Source organism: Mizuhopecten yessoensis, unplaced genomic scaffold (assembly GCF_002113885.1).
Source record: "Mizuhopecten yessoensis strain PY_sf001 unplaced genomic scaffold, ASM211388v2 scaffold716323, whole genome shotgun sequence".
Classification (NCBI taxonomy): Eukaryota; Metazoa; Mollusca; class Bivalvia; order Pectinida; family Pectinidae; genus Mizuhopecten; species Mizuhopecten yessoensis.
In genome coordinates this window covers 396807-419856 of record NW_018480059.1, presented here as the reverse complement: position 1 = coordinate 419856, position 23050 = coordinate 396807, and the positions used below count along the sequence as shown (strand labels likewise).

Below are 23050 nucleotides of genomic sequence, written 5' to 3'. Positions count from 1 at the left end.
TGATAATTTTGATATCATATTTTTGATTTATTTCCATCATTTTTGTTATATGTAAACAGGGACAACTGTCATTGTGTAAATGTCACCCCTCTGCAAAAAGTTCCGATTTTTTTCAAGGAAGATAACTCTTACCCGGATCGAAGTGATTGTAAAATGTAAAATAAATTAATTATAAAGCCATTGTGTATATTTTGTTCAATTTCCCATTCTATATGTATAGATCTTTGTGTCCTGTTGGCTTTTAGCTTGTAGATAATCACTTTTATCCGTTCAAATTCAATAAAAAACACTTTGTGTAACATGTGTTACATATTTTGCGATAAATAAAATATTTGTAGGGTTAATAAGAAATGCTTCTTTTCATTTTATTATTGTTGTTATTGTTCCGAACAATGTCACACCCCAAAAAAACCCGGAAAATATTAAAATTGACGAAAATTCAATTTTTTGGTATTTTTTCCAAAAAAGTCCCCTAACTATCGGAGTGTTAAGATTTTCATAAAATCAACTCTACATTGTTGCATAACCATTATATGAAAGTTTCAACGAATTTCGCTGGTTAATTACGAAAGTGTGGAGCCACCTTAAGGGAATGTATCCTAATTTAGTCTGGAGCATCCTTGGGTCAAGGGGACTCAATTTTGTATAATTGGTGGGTATGACCCCCTTAGGGCATAGGGGTGGGGCTCAGTTTGTTCTTGCTAATTGTTCTCGAGTACTGGATGGATCTTTCTGAAATTTCATATGTTCTTACAGCACCTACCATGGAGTGCTATATCTTTACTTCATACCTATTATTTTAAAATTCAGGTGAGTGATACAGGCCCTCTGGGCCTCTTGTATTCTAATCAAGATAACTCAAACGCAAATCCACAGTATAATGTGTAAAGAAAGCATGCATCATAAAGAAGGCAAAGAGGTCATCAAGGATTTATTTATCTATTGGAAGGGCAGTATGGAGCATGATCAGTGAATTTGTGTTTATCTACAGATATTGATATCTAAATATTCCAGATTTAAGTTATAAACCGAGATGCTGCTCTCTTGTATAAATATAATGTAGGTACAAATGTATATATCATAAACATGCAAATTTTGTGATTTTACTATCAATTTTATTTCCACTTTATTATCAGAACAAACATGTACTTAAAATTCAATAGAACAGTCTTTATAAAATGTGCAATATGTTGTGTTTTTGTTTTTGTTTTTCAATGACAGTCCATACATTAGAAACTTAAATTCAGGAATGGAAGTTTGTAAGGATATGTTGAAGGATTATCCACACTGTGTGTGAACTTTTCCTTCCTGTGAAGATACCAGGTCAAAATTGTATTAAAGTCATGAGTATTTGTTCGATTTTGTTAATTCTCTCATCAGACCATGCCACTTATGACCTTAAATGATCATATTTTGGACAAAATAATTGTACGATTGTCTCATAAAAAGAATACTCATATATATATATCACCCACCGCTGTCAATCAATATCAGTACTTAGTCCCAAGGTTGTTTTAAAGGTCTATGGACCAAAATTGTGTGTATGCTGTATATATTTTAACATGTTATTGGATAAAATGTCTCCAAGAATTTTAACTCATGTAGTTGTATTTTTTATATTTGTAAAATACTTTCCATATTTTCAGTGAAACTTATAATTTTCAATCTAATGACCAACTCGTGAGGATTTCCATTTATGAAATTATCAAGAATACTGCATACAGATTAATTGATTTCATGCAATTTTGAGATTGCTGGGAATCTGAAATACTTAACTAAATATCTGATGATTTGTTAATTTTGTGACATAATCATATTGGGAAAACTGACGTGTTGTAAAAATTACACTGTATACAGTATGTATAGCTACTGTATATTAGCCCTTTCACCACCGTAGACCATAATGGACCCAATAAATGCATGGTAGAGTCCATTAAAGTTAACTAGGGTTGAAAGGGTTAATATCCCTTGTGAAAATGTGAAATATTTTATAGACAAATATACTTAAAAATTGATATAAGAATATAGATTTTGTAAAAAGAATACATGATTATGTAATTCCCGCCAATATTTAAAATATTTGTGTTTGAAGGCAACTTTGCTTTTAACATTATTATATAAAATAAGTAAAATAGGAAAATAAAAATAAAATGAAATTTTAGTTTGAAGTACATGTATGTCATCACAAAATAATTCCATATCAATAATTGAAACTAAATTGATAATTAAAGATGAATAGAATTAATCTAGTCAGGAAGTTGTCATTAGCCACATAATTTTTAGATATATGTTTCCAGGTGATACTATTGCTTAGCTGTGATAGATGTGATGTTACATTGTATCTATATGTACTGTACACAATTTTATCCACCAATAAAGTATTCAGACCTAACAAATAATAACCGGGTACTAGTTGTGATTTCTCTTTTCTCATGAAATTAAAAAAAAAAGATTGTTAATGAAATGGCACTACCAGCTTCATCACAAAACTTTTGAATCAGTGCAGACAATGGTTCACCACATCCAGGAAATATGATTAAAAAAGAACCTTAAGTACTCTATGGATATAGTGTATTACATTTCCAAAGCTTTTGAGGTTGAATAACATATCCAATCCTATATAGATCAAAGCTAAACTGGACGAATTTAATCTGTCGTGTATACTTCTATGTGATGATGAAATCTCAAAAAGATTTTTTATCCCAGCTGGTCCCAAGGACTTCAAGGTTTATGCCACGGTACAGCATACATCCAGGGTCAGTCATCTCTCAAATGTTCCCTTTAAAACCCTACTCCTGAATGACAGATGTCAAGATTTCAGCCAAGTTTGCTATGTTGCATATCCTTTGAACTATGACAGGGCTAGAGAATATAATTTTGTATATTGAAATGGGCAGGGCCAAAAATAGGTAAATTGGTGAATTTCAGCCTTTAACTCATTCACCCCTGAAATTTCATAATGAACTACTCCAACCTTTGAATTGGAAGAGTTCAAATGCGTCTTCAGGGGTGAATGAGTTAAATGACTCCCTTTTCCTGAAGGACTACACACATTGTTACACAGATTATTACCATATTTGGTCTGAAATATTACAGAGTCAATGAGATCATATGCATTCAAGTTTGTGCATCCCAAAGGGTCAGAAGGGTAGGGCCTATGTAAATTAATCTAAGGCAATTTTGCTTCAGAAATCCTACTCCTAAACAACTGCACAAATTGTAACCATATCTGGTTTGAAACATCACTAACGCAAGCTGATCACATGTATAAATGAAGATGGTGCACCTCCTTAAAGGCCTTGGGGTCCAGCCTCACCCTTAGGGTTTACTTCTAGGGGCATAACATTGATGCAGATGAGATCCCCAGTCTTTAACTTGTATGCAATAAACGCTAAATGTTTCAATTCTTGTTTGTGGAAATATTCATGTTGTGACTTTTTAAATTGAGAATGGTTCTGAAAGCTATATTCTATAAACATATGTCTTTAATATAAAAGTATAAATTTGTATGTGGAAATTTTCAAGCTTACTTGCTCTTTGCATAAAACATGAGCATTGAATTTCCACAATGGAAAAATGTCTGCTTAACAGTCGTGCTACTATAAGATTTGTACAAGGGTCTGGCCCCACCCCTATGACTTACTACTTGGGTCATAACATTAAACAGCTGAGATCCAAACAGTATAACCATTACAATTGCTAAGCGTAAAGAGACAAATATTGAATATATTAATCTATATTTCATAGTTCCGAACATACGTTGGATCCCCAGCCATGCATATGTTGGTACAAATTAGATAGTAATTTTTTACTCAACCCGACCTATTGAAGTATATAAGGTGTCCAAAATTACAAGCATACTGATATTTCCCAAGTACAACACATTTTCTTGCTAAGATACATCGATCTATGAAAAACTATATTCTGTTGTTAAAATGTTAATGCTCGTTATTTTACGGTAGGGAGTCAAAGATTGAGTCATAATAATATGATGACTCAACCTTTGACCCCCTTTAGTGACATTGACATGAGATGCACTGATCCAAGTTGTTAGTATAATACACCATATCAGGTCATGATACACCCACCGATGAAGTCGTTGCTACAATATGCATTAAAATGACTAACAATTGATTACTTTCGCCATTATATATCTATCTTGACATTTGATATCCTGCTGTGACCTTGACCTTTGGAGTTCAGAAATCTACTGAATAAACTGACTAGTCATCGTGCATTATTATTTTAAGTTTGATAAAAATATGTTCTGGGGTTAATAGTTGCTCAGATAAGGTGCATTATGATAATGTTCTTCTCAGGCTGTTTTAATGTAACAGTACCAGGTACGGTTATACGTATGAATTTTGAGCCGCTACGCATTTGGCCGTCACTCATTCAAATGTAACATCAAGTACTTTAAAATTGATAACCTCCTCTTCCTCCTCCCTTCGCCCTCATGAAAGTATTGTTTTTTTTCCCCCGTTGTTGTCCTCTCTCTTTGGAGTAACAGCCTGACTGACGGTATCTGCCCTGTAGTGAGCTTTTCCTGTGGGGACGTACGTGAACAACCTGTAGGCGTGAAACGTGAACAATAGACCACGATTACCAGTGTACGTGTGATTCGTAGCATTAGTAATGTTAGTTAATTTTCAAGGCCTCGGGCTACATTTTGATTTTCACATGTGACCAATAACAAAAACAGTAAATACGAACACAAAAGTACAGACAGAAGCTTTGTATTCAGAAAAATGTCAAACGTTTGCTAACCCACCAGTGCTGCATTGTTTTCTGCCATCAAATTTTTTGTTCTCAATATTGCAAATTTAATAAATAACAGTTAGGTAGACGGCAATTATCTTGAAACCCTATTTCACCTAAACCTTACTTGTTTATTGAGGATTTACCCCTTTTTTTCGCTGTTGTGCCCTCAATGGTGCCCTTCAAGACAGGGAGAGGCACCGGTACATCACAATAAAGAATTCTATTTCTCCAGGGATGATTCCTCGATACTCCAGGGGTTATGCCCGCTCTCGCTCTCTGCAAACAGTAAAAGTGAGCGTAACCCCTGGAGTATCGAGGAATAATTTTTCAGCTTTAACATATAATTTATTATATACACTGTAATGATTTCCCTTGGCCCCGCAAGGATAATATCGAAAATTAACAAATATTTTATTAAGTGTGTTTATGTCTCGTCAAGCTCAGGATGTTTTTTTTTCAAGATATGATGCAAATATTCTGGTGCTGTTTCCTGCTATAGATTGAAACTTGAACTTTTCTGCAGCTGACGTTTCTGCTCCTGTCCCTCAACACGCTTTGCATCAAAGCCTGACACCCCAAATGTGATCAGAGTCCCCCCATGAGGCAGAGGCGATGCTACAGCACTTCAGAGGAGCCTTTAGTGTGTATTTGTGTAGTTCTTCTTTTGTCCTCCATGGTACAACTCGCTGAAAGGCAGTTGCATCATACATGGCCTGTCCTGTCCGGAGCACCCTTGTATCTGGCACTTTGTCCGGGCCTGCCATTTAATGTGCAACAGAGTGCTGAGGCATCTCATGTAGAAAAAGTTCAGCAGTCTGGCATGCCGGCTGTATACTGTCCAGTAAGGATGGCAGAACGACTGCATGATACTGGCTGATAACTTCCCATCGATGGAGAGAGTAGCGCAACATGCCTGATAATTATCACGTTCTGTCCAGTTTACTTTACGCTTGTATAGGGGACCTGGACAATTGAAGTGTCTTTGAATTCTTGTGGAAGCTTCTCTTGGTTCCACATGGCCTGAAATAACTCGGTGAGTTTTTTTTTATTAAGTTGTGGGCCTTGGCCATCTGAGGCTTAGATTTCTGCTGGGATATAGTGACCACCAGGTGCCTTAACACTGGGCAGGCACTTCATGGCTTTCTCTACTTCAACTTCGGTTGGGGGGTGAAGGAGGTCAAGGAAGGTACGTGTAGTTGATTGGGACCTGCAGCAGTCTTGTGATCGCTTCTTCATTAATCCTAGATGAATGATTAAGGACAGTATTGAGGTGGTCTGCCCGGCTTTCAGGAAATTCTCCTTGTCAGCGACCAGTGTGTTCTGACATGACTGAATGCAGAAGTAGGGTCATTGAGGTGATTTTTGTGCTTCTCATCCAGTATTGAAAGGATGCAATTGTCGAACCACTCCTGATGCTTATGTGTGGTGTGGCCCTCCACTTCTGAGGCAGCAGTGTAGATCGTATCACGAAAGAACTCCCAGTCTGACTAAACAACATAAGAATCAAGACTTGAGGGTTCCAACTTGCTATCCATTTCTTCCATCAGTCTCTGTCTGACAGGGTCGCATTTTAGCCTGAAAATGCTCAGACTCTTTGACACCTTTATTCTAAGGGTCTTCTGGGTGGCTGTATACTAATATTTAGCTTCATTGTTAATCAACAAGCAGTGGTCGGTCGAACACGCGGCAACACATGGCTTTGTCAACTCTGACATCTTGCATGTCTCTTTGCCTGACGATGATGCAGTCCAGCAGATGTCAATGTTTTGAGCTAGGATGTATCCACAAGGTCTTGTCTTTTTGTAGGCGTAAGACAGGGTTGGTGATGAGGTCATGTGCAGCGCTGGTGTCAAGCAGTAGAAGCCCAATGCTGTTGCAGCTACCAACCCGTCCACCACCCCCACCCTCTACTCCTTCCAACGACTTGTGTTCTGTGCTAAATCTGGCATTGAAGTCACCAATGATGATGAGTTTGTATTCTCTGGGTAAAGCAGAGATTGTCTCTTTCAGATCCTCATAGAATCTTTCTTTTGACTTCTTCAGGGTTGGTCATAGAAGCACGGATTAGCATGGCATACCTTTTAACTGGGAATGGTAGTCAGGCCATTGTTGATGCCCTCTAGGGCCACAGCCATATTGTTAAACAGGTTGGACTTTATGGCAAATCCGATTTGTGCCTTCTCTCGGAGAAGTGAGTCTCCCAGAGGGCAGAAATATGCACTTTATATATCTTTGCTAGTTCTCTGGTGATAAGAGCAGTTGTCCTAGCTGGTCTGTCATCCCTGACATGGTCCATTAGGGTGCACTCATTCCATGTGCCTAAGGTGAGTAGGTTCACCTTTATAGTTTTTAATTCCATCTCAATGCTTTCTTGGAATCCTGAAAGCCGCGGTATGCTGACCAGGATAGATGTGAGCAGGCAACATAAGGGTACCTTTTTGGCGCCTTTCCCTTACAAAGGGAAGACCAGTGCGTTCCCAAATTTGGCTGCTGTCACTTGAATGGCTTCCAAATTTTATTTCAGTGCTACTTCTTCAATAAGTGACCCTATGGCCAAAGTCGCCTGTGTGTAGTTTCGATTACAGCTGCCAGTGAATCAACACCTGCTATTTTGCCACGCCTCCATCGCCACAGAACTTGAAGAGCTTAAGTCGTGACTAGCAGGAGAATTTGATAATAGACAGATTCAAGACGGCTTGAGACAAGCCAAGATGAGATGGATGGCCAGTGTCCTTTAGTGTATCACTGTGCTCGAGTTGCGATACGCCATGCTTTGCTGGTCTGCCTCCATAATCGTTGATCCAACTGATGGTTTCCTCCGAACCGAAACCAGTCTTCACATGCCTAGGTAGACAACTCCTAACTCACATTTGAGACCCGTTGGCTACCCTCTCCTAGTTCAGCCGACCAGTCAAAGCCATTGCCAAGGCTCTTGACACTGTTGCAGGCGAACAACTACAAGGAGTCATAGGTGTTGGTTAGAAGTCAAGTGCCAGGTGGGGACCAAAGTGGACAAACTACCCTGAAAAGGGGCAGCATGTCTCTCCACAAGAGGAACTACCTCTCCCGACATCCAATTCACACTCACTCTTTTCGCAAACTCAGTTTATAGCCATTAATATCAGTGGGCTACAGGCAAAAAAGTATGTCTAGAACCTTTGTTTTTCGGTAGAAGATGAGGTCATTTCTTTTCAAAACTTTGTGCAACTCCAGTTCAGTAAGCTACAAGTCATTTTTTTAATGATATGTTGTCTGTTAAAATGTTTAAGACTCCTGTGACTTTCAATATAGGCAAAGGTAATCTTGTTTCCATAAGATTGTAGCAGGTTACTTGCCAAAATTCATTAATCTGGTTCTTGCCATTCTTCAGAACTTTTGTCAAGTGTTTTAACAAATCGACTCCTTTAACCTTAAGGTAATTTCTTTAAACAAGCGGCCAATCGGATTAATATGTCTGGCCTGTGCCCCACTTTGACCATCATTGCACAAGACAAATTCGGTTGGTCTAGCACTTATAATTTCAGTGAAACTAACTTAAACCCATAACTAAATGTTGATGGAGATGCTGACAAAAGTCAATGGACCATGAAAGGTAGGCCACATCCAGCATTTGATGCATGGGTTGAGATGTAATACTTAGGATGCATCTATGGGTGGTCTAGCACTTTTATTTTCAGTGAAACTAACTTAAATGCAACAAGAGTTCCGCAAAGCGATACACGATACGCCCGTCAGATGTCGAATAAGCAGTTTGCCACAAAGGGCCATAAGTGCATAAAGTTATTGGGCAGAAATTGTGTTCCGACAATTCTACAAAAGGCCGTAAGTCCGTAAATCATAGCTTAAGTTTGAAATGAATCCATTCAATTTTTCTCAAGTTATTGAGCGGAAAGTGTTACATCAATTCTATAAAGGGCCATAACTCCCTTGTGCAAGCTTTCATAGAAATAAACTTCCTATGAAGTTTGAAATGTTTGAGGGGCGTATAAAAACTTGTTGATGCAGCCGCCGTCAAAGCAATACCTTTAGTCTCGCTTCAGCTACTTTGTGGGGCGAGACAGAAATAAATATACGGGATATGACAATCTGATCCGAAGGAATACAATCTGGGTCACACATGTGACTTTACATGTGTTAGGTGGAACCCTCACTTGTTTCCATGATAATTGTTTTCTCCATTTCTTTATCATCCAACAAAGTTAGTCAGTAATTGAATGTATAACATAGCTCACATATAGATGATTTTACTCGACGATAAGAGGTATATAACATAGCTCACATATAGATGATTTTACTTGACGATAAGAGGTATATAACACATCTCACATATAGATGATTTTACTTGACGATAAGAGGTATATAACATAGCTCACAAATAGATGATTTTACTTGACCATAAGAGGTATATAACAGCTCACATATAGATGTTTTTACTTGACAATAAGAGGTATATAACAAAAGAATATGGAATCCCGTCATCATTGAAAACAAATGTCATGGCAAATTTTAAAATACAACAAGAAGATTGGATACCATTTTAAAATGTTTTTATATTATCAAGGTAAATACTTCCAACCTATCAACATAGTGTAGCACATTTAATTCTCCCTCCTGCAACTTTTTTTGTCCTTTTTCTTTTTACACAAACGTACAACTCATTGAAATACGAAGATATGCTGATCTCACACACATGATTAAATAAAAAGAAGAGACTGACATACAAGATCAGTGGCCTTTTAAACATATTTTGCCATGTTGTAAATAAAGTACAAATTACCACTAGTTAAAGCAGTATTTTCCATCTGATTACAGGAAAATCAAGAAAACAGACTTGTCAGAAGCACATTCTTATGCTGTTTAAGTATCACTTTCACATCAGAATTAATACTGACGAACATTCTCCCTCCCACTCCATACTGTTTATATAATACTGGTGGATTTCCTTTCACACTTGCTCACCTTGTCAATGTTTTCCTATTTCTCATGTATCAGATTACAGTAAACGCTGCTAAAAACCTACAAACAACAGTATTAGATTTGAAGACATATGTCTGCAAAAACCTCCTGTCAAGGAGAATATGTAGATAAAGCATAGAAAAAAGACAATGTACATGTTTATATTCAGATTAGATATGGCTAGTGAAAAGACTACAGATAAATGAGTTGTTGTCTGAAATGTTTACATATGAAGCTAATAATGGTGATCTTTTGAAAGTTAAGTTGAAAACAATCTATTTTTGCTACTTTCTTTGTCAGCTTTGAACTACTCCAAAATTGACAATGCAGGAGAAAATGTAAGGCAATTTAATTAGAAATGTATGGGTGGCAGGATTATATGCATCAAATCCTTGATTCTCAAGTTTCTCATCTTTGATTAAATTATCAGTGTTAGTTCTGACAAAATTTTGGAACAACCGTAAATTAAAATTCTCTCATAACATGCTGCTTTGGTTTCAAAACCTGTTGAAACAATGCCAGCCAGAAATGATAACACATTTATTTACATCAATGACAACATAATTGTAATAGTATCACTACTTGAAAGAAAGTACCCAAAGTAAGTGATTGAACTGAAATTGTTCCATCTGATGGACAACACAAAAGATGTGTATGCACAGTCCCTTCTACACCAGAAACTGCCCTCAAACAGAACACTGTCCAAGGTTACCAATGTACATAACTGACAGCCAGTACAAAACTCCGTAACAAGCATGACATTCAGTCATTGTAGATGACTTCTATATAATAACCGGCACATAACTCAATCTCAAGTCTGACAAATCACCATCTACAGTATAGCCAGCATGGCACTGGATACAGCCTGTCTGATCATCTCTACACAACTGTCAATATGAAACTATATAATGCCTCCCCCCCCCCCCCCCCCCCCCCCCCATTTCATTGTGAATTAACCTGTATTTTGAGATCACCTGCTTTAAGAGACAATTTTTGAACTTCCCAAGGTTGGTCACTTAATACAGGTTTGACTGAAATAGCCTGGAAGATCACTTCTAAACATCAGCCAGTTTGATGTTCAGTGTCATGGTAGATAACTTATATGTAAGACACTCTTTCAAAACCTGGCAGATCACGCTCCCACAACAACCTGCACAACACTTGATATAGCCAACTAAATCCCATCTGTGTTACAGCCAGCATTGTGCTTGGCATCCTAGAATATTGCATATAACAGAGATCACCCACATATATTGATCAACATGCTACTCAATACTGCCTTGCTGATCACCATTATGTAAAAACAGGCACAATACTCCATACAGCCACAAAAATATTCTTTAAACTACCCGTGAAGTTATACAGTCCTAGTTGTGTAGTTTATAGCTTATAGCTAATGACTTAGGGCAGGGAAAGTATGATAATTATATTACACAAGAGGTTTTCTCAAATCTCTGAAACTTATCATACTTTTTCAATTTAATTTTCCCTCCACACTGGAGAAGAGCACATTGTATTTTTTTCCCACTTATTCATCAAACTACAACAAAATTTACATGTATCCAAATTACATATTGTTGGTCATTTTTCAATTTAACAAAGAGCTTACAAATGAGACACACTGGGGGTAAAATTCTGTTGTGTTCCTGTGAGAATTACAAAGATTTATTGAAGAACAATCTGTGTTACAGTTATTCAGAAACTCAAGCTGCATTGCTCATCAAATAAAATTGTTAAACATGTAAATCTGACTGCCCATCTCCAGATTTTTTCCCCCTGGAAAAGGCCAGAAGAAATTTTTGACATTGTCTAATATAAACAAACTGGCCAGAATAGGAAAATTGGGCCAGCAGGTCCTATCTATCAGGGTTTCTTTTCATTATGTGGTTTTGGAAAACCAAATTGGGTGTGTGGGGTAGGGGGTGTTCAAAGTTAGGATTTATAGCAGAAACTATTTTTAAGGCATCATGATGTAGCCAAAGTTTTTGTTTTTTATATTCAGAAGAAGTATGTGTCATCCAGACATTTTCATCCACCAAAATTCACCAGTTTAACAGTAATGATGGTTTCAAAACGCAATTTGGATGGGATAAGAAGATGAATCAGATCTCATTTACTCAGGACTAATTTTGAGGTAAAAGTTGCATGCACATGTAGTATTAAAATGTCAGAGTTTTTAAAGGCTGATTACTTATTGACAAATACAAAATCTGATAAAACTGATCTAACTACATGTACATATAATTGAAAATAAATATTTGAAAACCTCTGGTTCAAACAAGCTGTAACAACAGAGAATTGTAATGACATTTTAATAAGATGGAATTGGAAATCACTTTTAACTTGTGCTGTTGAGAACACAATTTAATTAATTTCTTTTATCCATCCTTTCTCAATACAAAATCTTAAGTACTTGTCCAGTAAAACATTTTTAAAAAGGTGGATGTTATCTATGGATGCAACTTCGGAAAGATATTTTCAGTGGAGTCTGTCAACTAATGGAATTTATTTTTCAGACATGGAGTATTTAGTCACAATCTAGTGAGAATTTGATCCCACCAGGCAGTGAAGCACACTCAGACTCCTTGTTGAAAATGGGATAAAAAATAAATCAAGTCACAACGCAAAAGTGCCCCAATATTCTGTGCCATTAATATCAAGATAAATGAAAAGCAACGTAGCAAAATAAGAAATCTGATTATAAGAATATAAACGAGATCTGATGGAGAACAGTAAAGCTTGCCTATTAGAAGATATTTAAAACAGGTAAAAATTCATGTTAAATATTAATTATGTTTTCACTTTTATACAAAAATATTTGACCCCAAATATCACTATTTTGGTAGAAATATTTATTTCCCCCAAGAGATAGGCCCTGATAGTTTGAGCATATTTGAACCCTGTGGCTTTGAAAAGATCATTTATTTGATCGCCCTTCATCCCAGCATGCTATGGGCCAACTATCATCACCATAGGCCTCAAGGTCAGCCTTTCGGATGGCACGGTGGAAAACGTACTTGCCAATATCAGCATTCTTGTACAAAGTTTATATTACCGATTTTAATCACTTGTGCCAAAACTTTTAATCAACTCAACATTGATGACAGGGTAAGTCTGTAATCTCTCTAAAGAATAGTCCTTGGCTTAAGCCTGCAATTTATGTATTTTCACAGAAATGGAACAGCTTTCATTCAAGTTACATCCACTCACTGAATTAATTTAACAGTATAACCAGCAGTGTAGGACAAGATATGTTTTATGATTGAGTGCCTTTTCTCATTCCAATACATGTTTAAATGGAAAAGCCCAAAGTCAGAATTGAAATATAATCACACAACTTTTCAACATTTTCCTTCAATACAAGTAAAAATGTCTGGTTAACATCAGACAGACTGTGTTTTTTTAATGCCCATGGCCATAATTAATAATGAATCTGTGACTTCATTAATTGAAAAAAAATGCAGATGTAAATGGTTACAAGCTTTAGTAAAAAAAAACAAAAAACTACTGTGCTTTGATCAAACTTTCCTACTACATATATTAATCACAGAAGGTCTACCGATACTTGAATTGACCTATCAATGGTATTAAGGGGAGAATTTCATATCTTTGGTTTAACAAAAATAACACTGACCACCAGACTACAGTAAATTAAAATTTTACAATAGATTCCACTTAATAGTATAGCAAACTAATCAGAAAACTTGACGCATATTAACCAAATTATAGAAAAAGGTAGTATGCCTGGCCACCTTTTAAAATTACCGATAACCAAATAGTTGTTTCATGCTTTATCTGTCAACAATCAAATATATAAAATTATTCCCATCTCGGTGCTGGGATACACCGATGAACAATTTCCAGTGTTGGCTCATGAATGTCTACAAACAATGACATGATATGTTTGCTGAAACTGTTAAAATAGTTTGAACATGTTTACCTGTAAATTTATAATGCATATAGGTTAATGGGTTTATTCTAGTTATTTACATGGAAAGTGGTTTTGTGTTGGGATATTTTATGCATATATAAACTTGATAGATGATTAAGTGGAATCTACTATATTTTACAATTTTTGTGTGAACAGCCTATACACTTCTAATCAAAATAAAACCAGTTATAAATATCTAATTGACAGCTGCACATTTACTTGCAAATACATCTCAAGATTTCTTGACATTTTCATATGAAAATAAAATTTCTGAAATCATTAATAAGAGATCATCAATATTGATATTGATCAATATTAAGAACTGAAATAGTCTTAGAAAACAAATATACATACTTGCATTCAAAACAAGAATTATACATTGCAGTAATTTTGCAATTCATAAAAACATGAGGAATATTGATACTGGAAGAAATTTTCCTATTCTTATTTTTTAATTGTTACAATGTTAAAATGAAATGTGCCTAATATATGGCCTAAGTCAAAAGTGTGGCGGTGTTGGAGGTTTCTCTGTAATGTCACCAGGTAGAGGGGGCAAGGCATCGTCCGAAAGGAAGTCCATGTCAAACAAGGACTGCATTGGCATATCTGTAAACTGTGATGTGAGTGAGGGGGCGGGTGGCGGGGGCGGCGCCTGAGGGTTGATGGGGGTCTGTTGTAATGCTATTTGAGCCTTTTGTAAGTCAATGACCTGTTGTAATTCCTGTATTCGCATGTCTAACTTTTCTTTACTGGTGTCAATCAATGGCGAGTTGTTGCGACTACCACCTTCAAGTCCACGCAGTGCAATATTTGTTTCCGTGTTGAACACATCCCCACCAGTCAGTGACCCTGTGTCAGACAAATCCATACTAACAACAGAGTGGTTAGAAGATGACCTGCGCAGGCTAGTTTCCGATTTAGACACTTTGTTCTTATGTATATCATTTAAATGGTCTGTTGCTGGACTATGAGGTCGTTTCCGCGATGATGAAGAAGGCATTGAATTTGACGCTGCTGGTGTTGCCATTAATTCTGACATTGTCCATGGGTGACCTGAATGGCTGTGTGAAGACGAGGAAGAGGCAGATTTGGCAGAGTCATGGGATGAAGACCGAGAATTTTTGTCCCGATGCTTTTCCCCTTTACCCTCACGGCCAGACTTACTCGACGATGATGACATTGTGTTCATATTTATGTGGAGCTTGAGGTCAGAGCGGCCGTTGGTCCCACTGTGGTGACTTCCACTGTCACCAGTATGGTTCATACTTGAACTTTGTTCCGAGTGACTACTTGAGTGCCGTGAAGATTTGTGCGACTTGTGATGTGACTCACCACGGTGCCTAGATGAGCCTGAAGAGATCTTCAATGGTGGCACTTTTTGTTCTGATTGAGATGTCGACTGGGAAGAAGAATGCTTCTTGTCCCCATGACTTGGTTGGTCCTTTGGCATTTTTATTTTTAGTTTTAGAGGAGAAGAACTTTCGTTTGTTACCTTGTGGTGAGTAAGACCAGGTTCGGACTTAATTTTGATTTTAGTCTCGGATAATTTTTCAAGATCTCGCTGTTGTCTATGCTGGTCTCTGTGATGTTCCCGGTGGTCCCTGTGATGGTGATGTTTTGTTTTCTCTGCTCCAGTATGCTGACCTACTTCTACTTTAACAGAGGGAACTTTTCGCTCCTCACTACTTTCCTGAGGCTCACGCTTTATTCTCTCAGCTACAGCTGCAGCCTCACGTTTCTCTTTTTCTCTCTGTTTCTCCCAGTATTCCTTGAGTGTTGTTTTTGTGGTACTAGTGGTGACTGCTGTTGTAACAGCAGCAGCAGCAGCAGCAGAAATGGACGGATTTGGTACAGTCCCCAAATGTGAGGGGTCTGAGCTATGTTTGTTAGAATCCGTACTAGTCAGAGCAGGGTTGGGTTTTGATGCAGCAGAATCTGTATGGGAACGCTGGTGGTGGTGGCTACTCGGTGCTGTACCACCTGGATCAGTATGATGTTTTGAACTACCATGTGACGATGCTTCAGACTTGATGTGGTGAGATTTATCTCCTTTCCGGTCATGGTTTGTCTGTGAATGGTGATGGGATGATGATGATGATGATGATGCTGACTTAGCCGAGGCAGCGTCTCTTGCTGCTTGTTGAGCAGCCTGCTCACGTAATTTCTTCTTTTCAGGGTCATACTCCTCTGGTCGGTCCTTTCCAGACTGGAAACAGATAAACAGATTGAAAGTGCCTTTCACAATATACCAAAATCAAAGTTTTGTTTATTTTAGCTTAATATTGATTTTTTTTAATATCCCTACAATTTTTATTTTAAATAAAAGGCTTTCTTTATTAAGTTATTCCTGCTTACATAAAAAAAAACTTTTTCGGTTCTCAGGCACACATATATTTCCTTTGATCATCAGAAAAAAGAAAAAAAAAGTTGGGGTTTATAATACTTTATATAACGATGACCCCTCATTACTAAGAACACAAGGATTTTACTTCAAAAGTGATGAAGTCATATGCTACAGCAATAATCTTTAATACCAAAACACTCGTCGATAGTTTGATGTAAAGGACACCAGTTTGTATCACTGCCACAAAGTATGAATGTAGACAATGCAAAAAACTAATGTATCACTGCCGTCAAGTCTCAAAAGGTCTGCTCAATAGAACAATCTACTCAAGTGAGGTTTCATTAACATCCTGTGAGTAGGTCTTGAAAACAATAATGACCAAGTTTATGGAGGAAGAAGAACAATAAGTGCAATCAATGACTTCAATTGAAGGATTATTGGCATCAGCCATAGCAATGCTAGTATCTTGTAAAAACAAGGTGGTATTAAATACAAATTTGAAATAATATTGGTCACATATAGAGCAGAATCGTGATTGGAATGTATTGATGGTTAACAGAATCCCTGTAGCTTATGTATGTATTTGTTCTATCACCTTTCAATTAAGTAATTTGGGTGTTTTTTTGTTCTGTAACTTTTCAATTTCTTTTGATAGCTATTTCTTTTGTTCTTTTCATTATTGAACAGAAGTAAATTTGTGTTTCCTGCTTCTATCCAAAAATTGACAGGTTGGTTAGGTTTTTAACTTTAACAGCTATTTTTGCATGGGTATTTTGAATGTTTCAATATTCCTTCAAAACTATCAAAACAAAGCATATGAAGAGCAGAAGGCAGGTAAAGAATCATGAAACACACATTTACTCCCATGCAGATTTATATTACAGATCTTTTACCTTCCACGTCAGTATTTTTTTTCTGAGCTTGCTTGGGCACTTGTCAAGTATATTGAGAAATTCCTGGGACATATCTGAAAGACAAAATACATATGTACTTCAATGTGCAGCTTGTTGATGTGTATGTGTATGTACATACACAGCAATGTTGGGGGAGAACTGTTTCTACAGTATTAAAAGGTGATGTTTTATAAGAGGGACATCTTTTATGCTTTTTGAGCACTGGTTATGCTATTGCCTGATTTTCCCAACACACCAACATGAAATGTAATACTATGAAATAATGTATTGAACACTTAAATGCATTTTATACATGTTGGTACATTTTATATTTTACATGTTGGTACATTTTATATTTTACATGTTTATACATTTTATATTTTACATGTTGGTACATTTTCACCAGTGAAATAAATAAGAGGATTATAGTGAAAATAAAGTGATGCTTTCTTATTGTGACAAACATTTTTTTGTTATTTTCACTTTCAACCAATGAATAAGAAAACAAAGTTTAGTACGAAAAATAGCAACTTATGGGTATTGTCAATTGTTACATCAAAATCTTGAAAATAGCCTTGACGTTTTCTTATTGTGATGTCACTATACAGCATTCGGCAAGTCACAATTTTTTTCTCTCTTTGGGAGACAGATTATTTGTTCATGAAAGTCCTTGTTTTCATGATGAAAATTGCAATACAAAAACATTTTTTTATCTCTTTATTAATAAGATACATTCACTCATGGGTTGAATATTTTTCATGTCATTTGAGCAAGACCCTTTTGAAAAATATCAAAATATTCACCAAATTTGTGAAACATGCCAAACATCTTCCCCATTTACAATACAAATCCAATTTCAATCCATTTTTGTGTAGGAAACTTCTAAGCCATATATTGTTGTGCGATGCGGTGAAGCAATCTTCAATTGCAACAATAATTTAAGGCAATGACTTACAACGCTGTTCAACTGTTTCATTACCGATATTTTTCAGATAAGATTTGAGAGCTTTAGAAACTCCCCCTCTTTGGATAATACGTTTTGGAAAAGGAAACTATTTGATATGAAATGAAACTACCAAGTTTTAATCTAGTCAGTTAATTTGAAATAAAGGTAAAAAGCCAATCAGTAAGCCTTTGCACTAAGTCTGGTATTTCTTTTGTTTGATTAAGGATCATTATTGAATCATTTTACCTTCAAGTAACTTGACAGTGACATTTTTGTCCAGGTACCAATGCCAATCTTTGCCTTCGCTTGACCGAGGTATCTACGAAATAGAACATGATTTTTTATCAGAGCAAAATCTATCAAATACAACAATTGTTTATGACAAAATTACAAAATTGTATAAAGCAGTTTTATTCATTATATGGAATGCTGTCTAATAATAATAGCAAGCCTGGTAAAACATAATTTATTACTTAAACCACTTTCTCATTCACAGCACCATGATAAAGATACTGACATTCTAAACCAATTGAATACAACAGGAACTTTTTATACCTTTTTTTCGGTCTGCACAGACTGATATTTAGCAAAATTTCTTAATTTCCTATTTTAAAATTAACAATTAAAACGAAGAAAAAATTTAAACCCGACCACCACTAATTTTAGAGCCCACTAATATAAATATCAGGAAGTCCTCGCAATCAAATTTTCTGCACTATTTTATTCAAATACTTCCTTCAGATATTTTAATTCACATTGACAGCCCAGGAAGAAGATCCATAATTACAAATGTGATATTGAAGATGTGTGTGGTATTTCTTTTTCCACAAAAAAAAACAGAGACAAAAGTAAAAATGATGATTTTCATAAACAAAACTTAAACTGGGGTAAGGGGTCACTATTACCTCCCAGCTGGACCACTTGCAGGCTAGATGAACACAGGCACAGGCTACCACAGTTGGCTTATACTGCAGACACATGGTGGTCAAATGAAGGCTGGAACAGGCAATGAAAACAGTCAGTGCACACCTACTGAACAGCTACACAAAAATCATATAGTATAAGTAGTAAGATACTGAGGAGATACTTCAAAGACAGGAAATCATCACTATGCTTGCCACACATAGGGATATGTGCCTTTATCTGAAATACAAATGATTATGTTCATGCATCAAATTTGTTCTCTTTCCATTTATGCAAAGTTGACAGACATTTTTTTAAGATATTACTGACATGTATTCCCATTTCCACACTTTTAACACAATAAATGTGTATACTCACTTAGACATTGTGCAAATAAAGGATTTCAGGAAAATGAAGTCAGATTCAGGGGGATAATGTACCTTTCGCAAAAAATCTCTCTGAATATGCAACACATTCAAGTTTGAGTGCCTGCATACTTTGCAAGAGTTTCTTTTTCATTTTACAAACTATATGTGCTTTTAGTTTGACAGTAGGAGACTTTGGTTGAATGGAAATTTAGTTTGGGTAGAAATTTAAACTTGTACATCCAAATACCAAATCATTCTCTACAATTGAAAGTTTGACAAAATTTCTCAAAAAATCAGAGCTGCATACCTCTTTTGTAGAGTAATGACATTTCATGGATTCAAGCTTAATCTTGGCATCAACATTTTCAAGAACACTAATTTATCACAGGACTCATACCTTTTGGACTACATAGCCAAATTTGACATTTTCTTAAGTAGCTTTCAACTTCAATACAGAGAATTGCAAAAACTTTGTTCATTGAAAGGAAAACATGAAAATGCTGACATTGGCTACATAGAGAACAAGTTTGAGCCCCGTTATATAAATACTGCTGGAGAGAGGCTAGTGACATTGATGTGAGCACCTGTTAGTTGCCAGGAAGTAGGACGTCTGGGCGAGATCCTTGGTGGCTGTGATTGGAACATCCGAGTCGACACACAGCGGTGACAGGCACAGGGTCAAGGTCACAGGCAACACAAGTGTGGGGGCAGAGAGAAAGAAAACATATGCCACCATTAGCCTTTGTATCAACAGCCCTAAATTCAAAATGTACTTGTTGTATTCTAGGCCAGCAGGTATTGGGAATTTTTAGGGTAGTTTTAGGTTTTCTTTGCTGAGGATTATTTTGGTTTATCAAATTACCAAGTCCTGCTAATCATGATACTAATGTTTACTTCATATTTGAAATTGTAAATATCTATAGGAGTAGGACATGATGACAAAACCACCAAGAGGAGACTCTTTGTTAACTGTTCTAGTCACCAGTCCTACACCCTATATATAAATACTCTACATCTAAGCTCTTTGAGGATTATTGACTCCTGTTTACAGAAATTTGTACATATATTTTATGTCTACAATGTACATAGAGTGAAAACACTTCAACTGGCAATTTGATTAAATATGGTGCCCTACTTTCTTTTTATATTAATTATTCAAATGGTTGTTGCATTCATGCCAGATCACATTGACAAAGATTATAAATTACCTGGTAATAGATTACTGTGAATGGAATGTCGAAAATCCACAAGGAGACAGAAGTCAGAGCAATATGCTAACAATGTAAGTTGTCAATAACACCACCACAAACAATGCACCGAATGCATTACTGTTATGTAACAATGGAATAGAGCCATTTCAGTAACTAACATTCATGAATGCTTTGTATCACAATGCACACACTAGTAATTTATAAACATGAAAAATAAACATTGGTGCAGATCTTGTCTTTTATCATCCATGTGAGACAGCATTCCATATGGCATCTTATACTTAACCTGTAATTGCATAAAATATTTCAGCAGTTAGTTATTTAACTAGTTACAGAATATAGTAAGATTATGAGAGACAAAATATTCAGAGTAAAAAGTGTACATCTTATTTACACCAAATAGAAGCTGAAAAATTGTCTTAAGCTTATTCAAATACAAAAATACTTTTAACTCTGAAAAATTTCTGCATAACTTTCTACCTATTATTTTAATAGTCAATTACAAATACTCAACAGAAGATGACGCTAACTAAAATAACTACGGCCAGCCTATTTCTGGGCTGGCAGCAAAACAAGACTATACACTTGGTTTATAGTTTCTGTAATAGTCAAATATGCTGTACTCACAAATTGTAAATGAAATATTTATCATTGATGAATGTTGTCTAGTAATAGGATTGTCTTTAATATGCTCTTGTTTCAATTACATTCTTTTTATAATTCTCTCAAACTAACCTGGCACACTAGGGAGGTTATAAAAGTTAAAACATTTTCACAAAAATAATCTTATTGGTTTGTATGACTATTTTCTGCTTCTGTAGGTGAGATTAATAATGCACTTTCCCCCCCAAATAAAATCAGTGCCTTTCAAAGCTATGTTTAATCAGGACTTGCAATAAATTCTGTGTTCACATATCATTTTCAATACAGCCAACACATTTCACACAAGATGACAGCCAAACCTTGATTAAATATTTGATATTCAAACTTGTAGATTTTCTTCAAATAATCAATTACTTGGGTAGGAATATTTATTTACAGGCTAAACATTGCATTCAGTACAGCAAATATCCCAATAAACATGTCTTCCATCAAATACTGACAAATATAACATTTTTGCAAAGTCTTCAGAAAGAAAATTACTTCACATTAAAATAACGCACCATTATTTTCAGCTAAAACACTTAATTAAACCAACCTTTACAAATGACACCGAATATAAAGCTGAAATTTCTAGCACCATAACATTGTCACTGCCGTGTCTACCCAACAGAAAACTCACCTCTGACCAGCTGACATGTCTTGACCACATGGGTGTGGGGGTGGTCTACAGTCAGGTCAAAACCTGCAGCAAAAGATCCACTCTGTTTAGCATAAGTTACTTCAAATGTTGTTTACATACCAGTATTAAACCATAACATTGCGGAAACTATCAACAACAAAATAGAATATTTGGCATGCAAGCAGGCCTAGGAAATTAGACTTTCTCTTGTTTATGTATGTTCAGGTTTTTAGGTCTATGCAACAGTTAAACTGTGCTCACAAATAACAAGATCATTCAACAGCCATCTAAAAGCAAACATTGCAATGTGTATTTTACACACAAATGATCATAGCAAGAATACTGGATAAAAAAAAGTCTGCTTAGGAATTAAGTGATTGATTATCTAACACCCCCCCCCCCCCCCCCCCCCCTTTTCTGTTTTTGTTTTACACCTTTTGAACTTTAGAGAATATAAACTACCCCAGGTATTTGATATTTCATTTCAGATTTCACTTTCTGTTCAGAGGTCAATATGTTTTATAATGCATGCATGGTTCCTGCAATCCCACAGCGTAGCTAGCGCTGCAGCACTGTTGTAACATATCTTTCTCTCATTCTTGTCTAATCATTAAAGAATCACTAGTGAAGACAAATAGTGAACAAATATTTGTATTTCACAACACTATACAATACACCTTACTTTAAAAAGCCTGTATACCCCTTTTCTTTTATCAACAACAAACAAACTGAAACATGACAATAAAATATGCATTTTTTCTGGTATTTTTGTAGCTATTAAAAACCAATGTGACCTTCCAATTCTGTTCTGTAAAATTTAATCAAGTTAATCTTTAACATGACAAACATTGCTCTTAATTGCATGAACTACTAACTCCTTACCCAAGGTCTGAAGGAGAATGTTTTCATTCACAACCAGTTCGTGTGCTTGTTGTAGGTAGTCCTGGAAATAAAAACATGACCTTCAGTAGCTAAAATATCATAAAGTGTCCTACAAAATACAACATGTGTACATACTTTACACTTCAACTTTGCTGTAGATTAATGATTTTAAAAGTACTAATGTATGCAAGACTTCAGAAAAAGCTTTTGTTGTTCTATCACACTTGCACCATCACATGAGATAATATTGTGATGCAGCAGTATGGTAGCATCAACAATCAAATGTGCTGTCTTAAAAGCACAATTTAACATATATATACAACATGTTTACATGACATTGCTTATCAGACAGGGTAACATTTCGCTTACTGTTTCGTTCAGGATATATTTCACAATTTAATTAAATGAGAGATCCCAGAGGGATCTTGGCGCCCACCTTTGTACCATCTTCATTAGTTCTTTGTCAGTTCGATCTTTTCTCTTCTTTCCTCTAATCTGTTTGATCGAGTCATGTTAACAGTAAATGCACCTTGAGGTAACTTTTTATCTAAACTTGATACTGATGTGTATGAA

The 23050-nt window shown here is 35.9% G+C and overlaps 1 protein-coding gene across 1 annotated transcript in view; it reads right to left on the bottom strand.

The window, feature by feature from the left end:
• Positions 1-11491: 11491 nt before the first annotated feature.
• LOC110443050 (cyclin-T2-like) overlaps positions 11492-23050 on the bottom strand; it is a 15896-nt gene continuing 4337 nt past the window's right edge. The window contains exons 4-10 of the mRNA XM_021487017.1: positions 22478-22538; positions 21596-21658; positions 19687-19732; positions 18737-18827; positions 18078-18150; positions 16886-16959; positions 11492-15854 (exon numbers count right to left, since the gene is read on the bottom strand). Coding sequence (XP_021342692.1) covers positions 14148-15854; positions 16886-16959; positions 18078-18150; positions 18737-18827; positions 19687-19732; positions 21596-21658; positions 22478-22538 — 2115 coding nt within the window. The 3' untranslated portion in view covers positions 11492-14147. The remainder of the gene's footprint in view (positions 15855-16885; positions 16960-18077; positions 18151-18736; positions 18828-19686; positions 19733-21595; positions 21659-22477; positions 22539-23050) is intronic.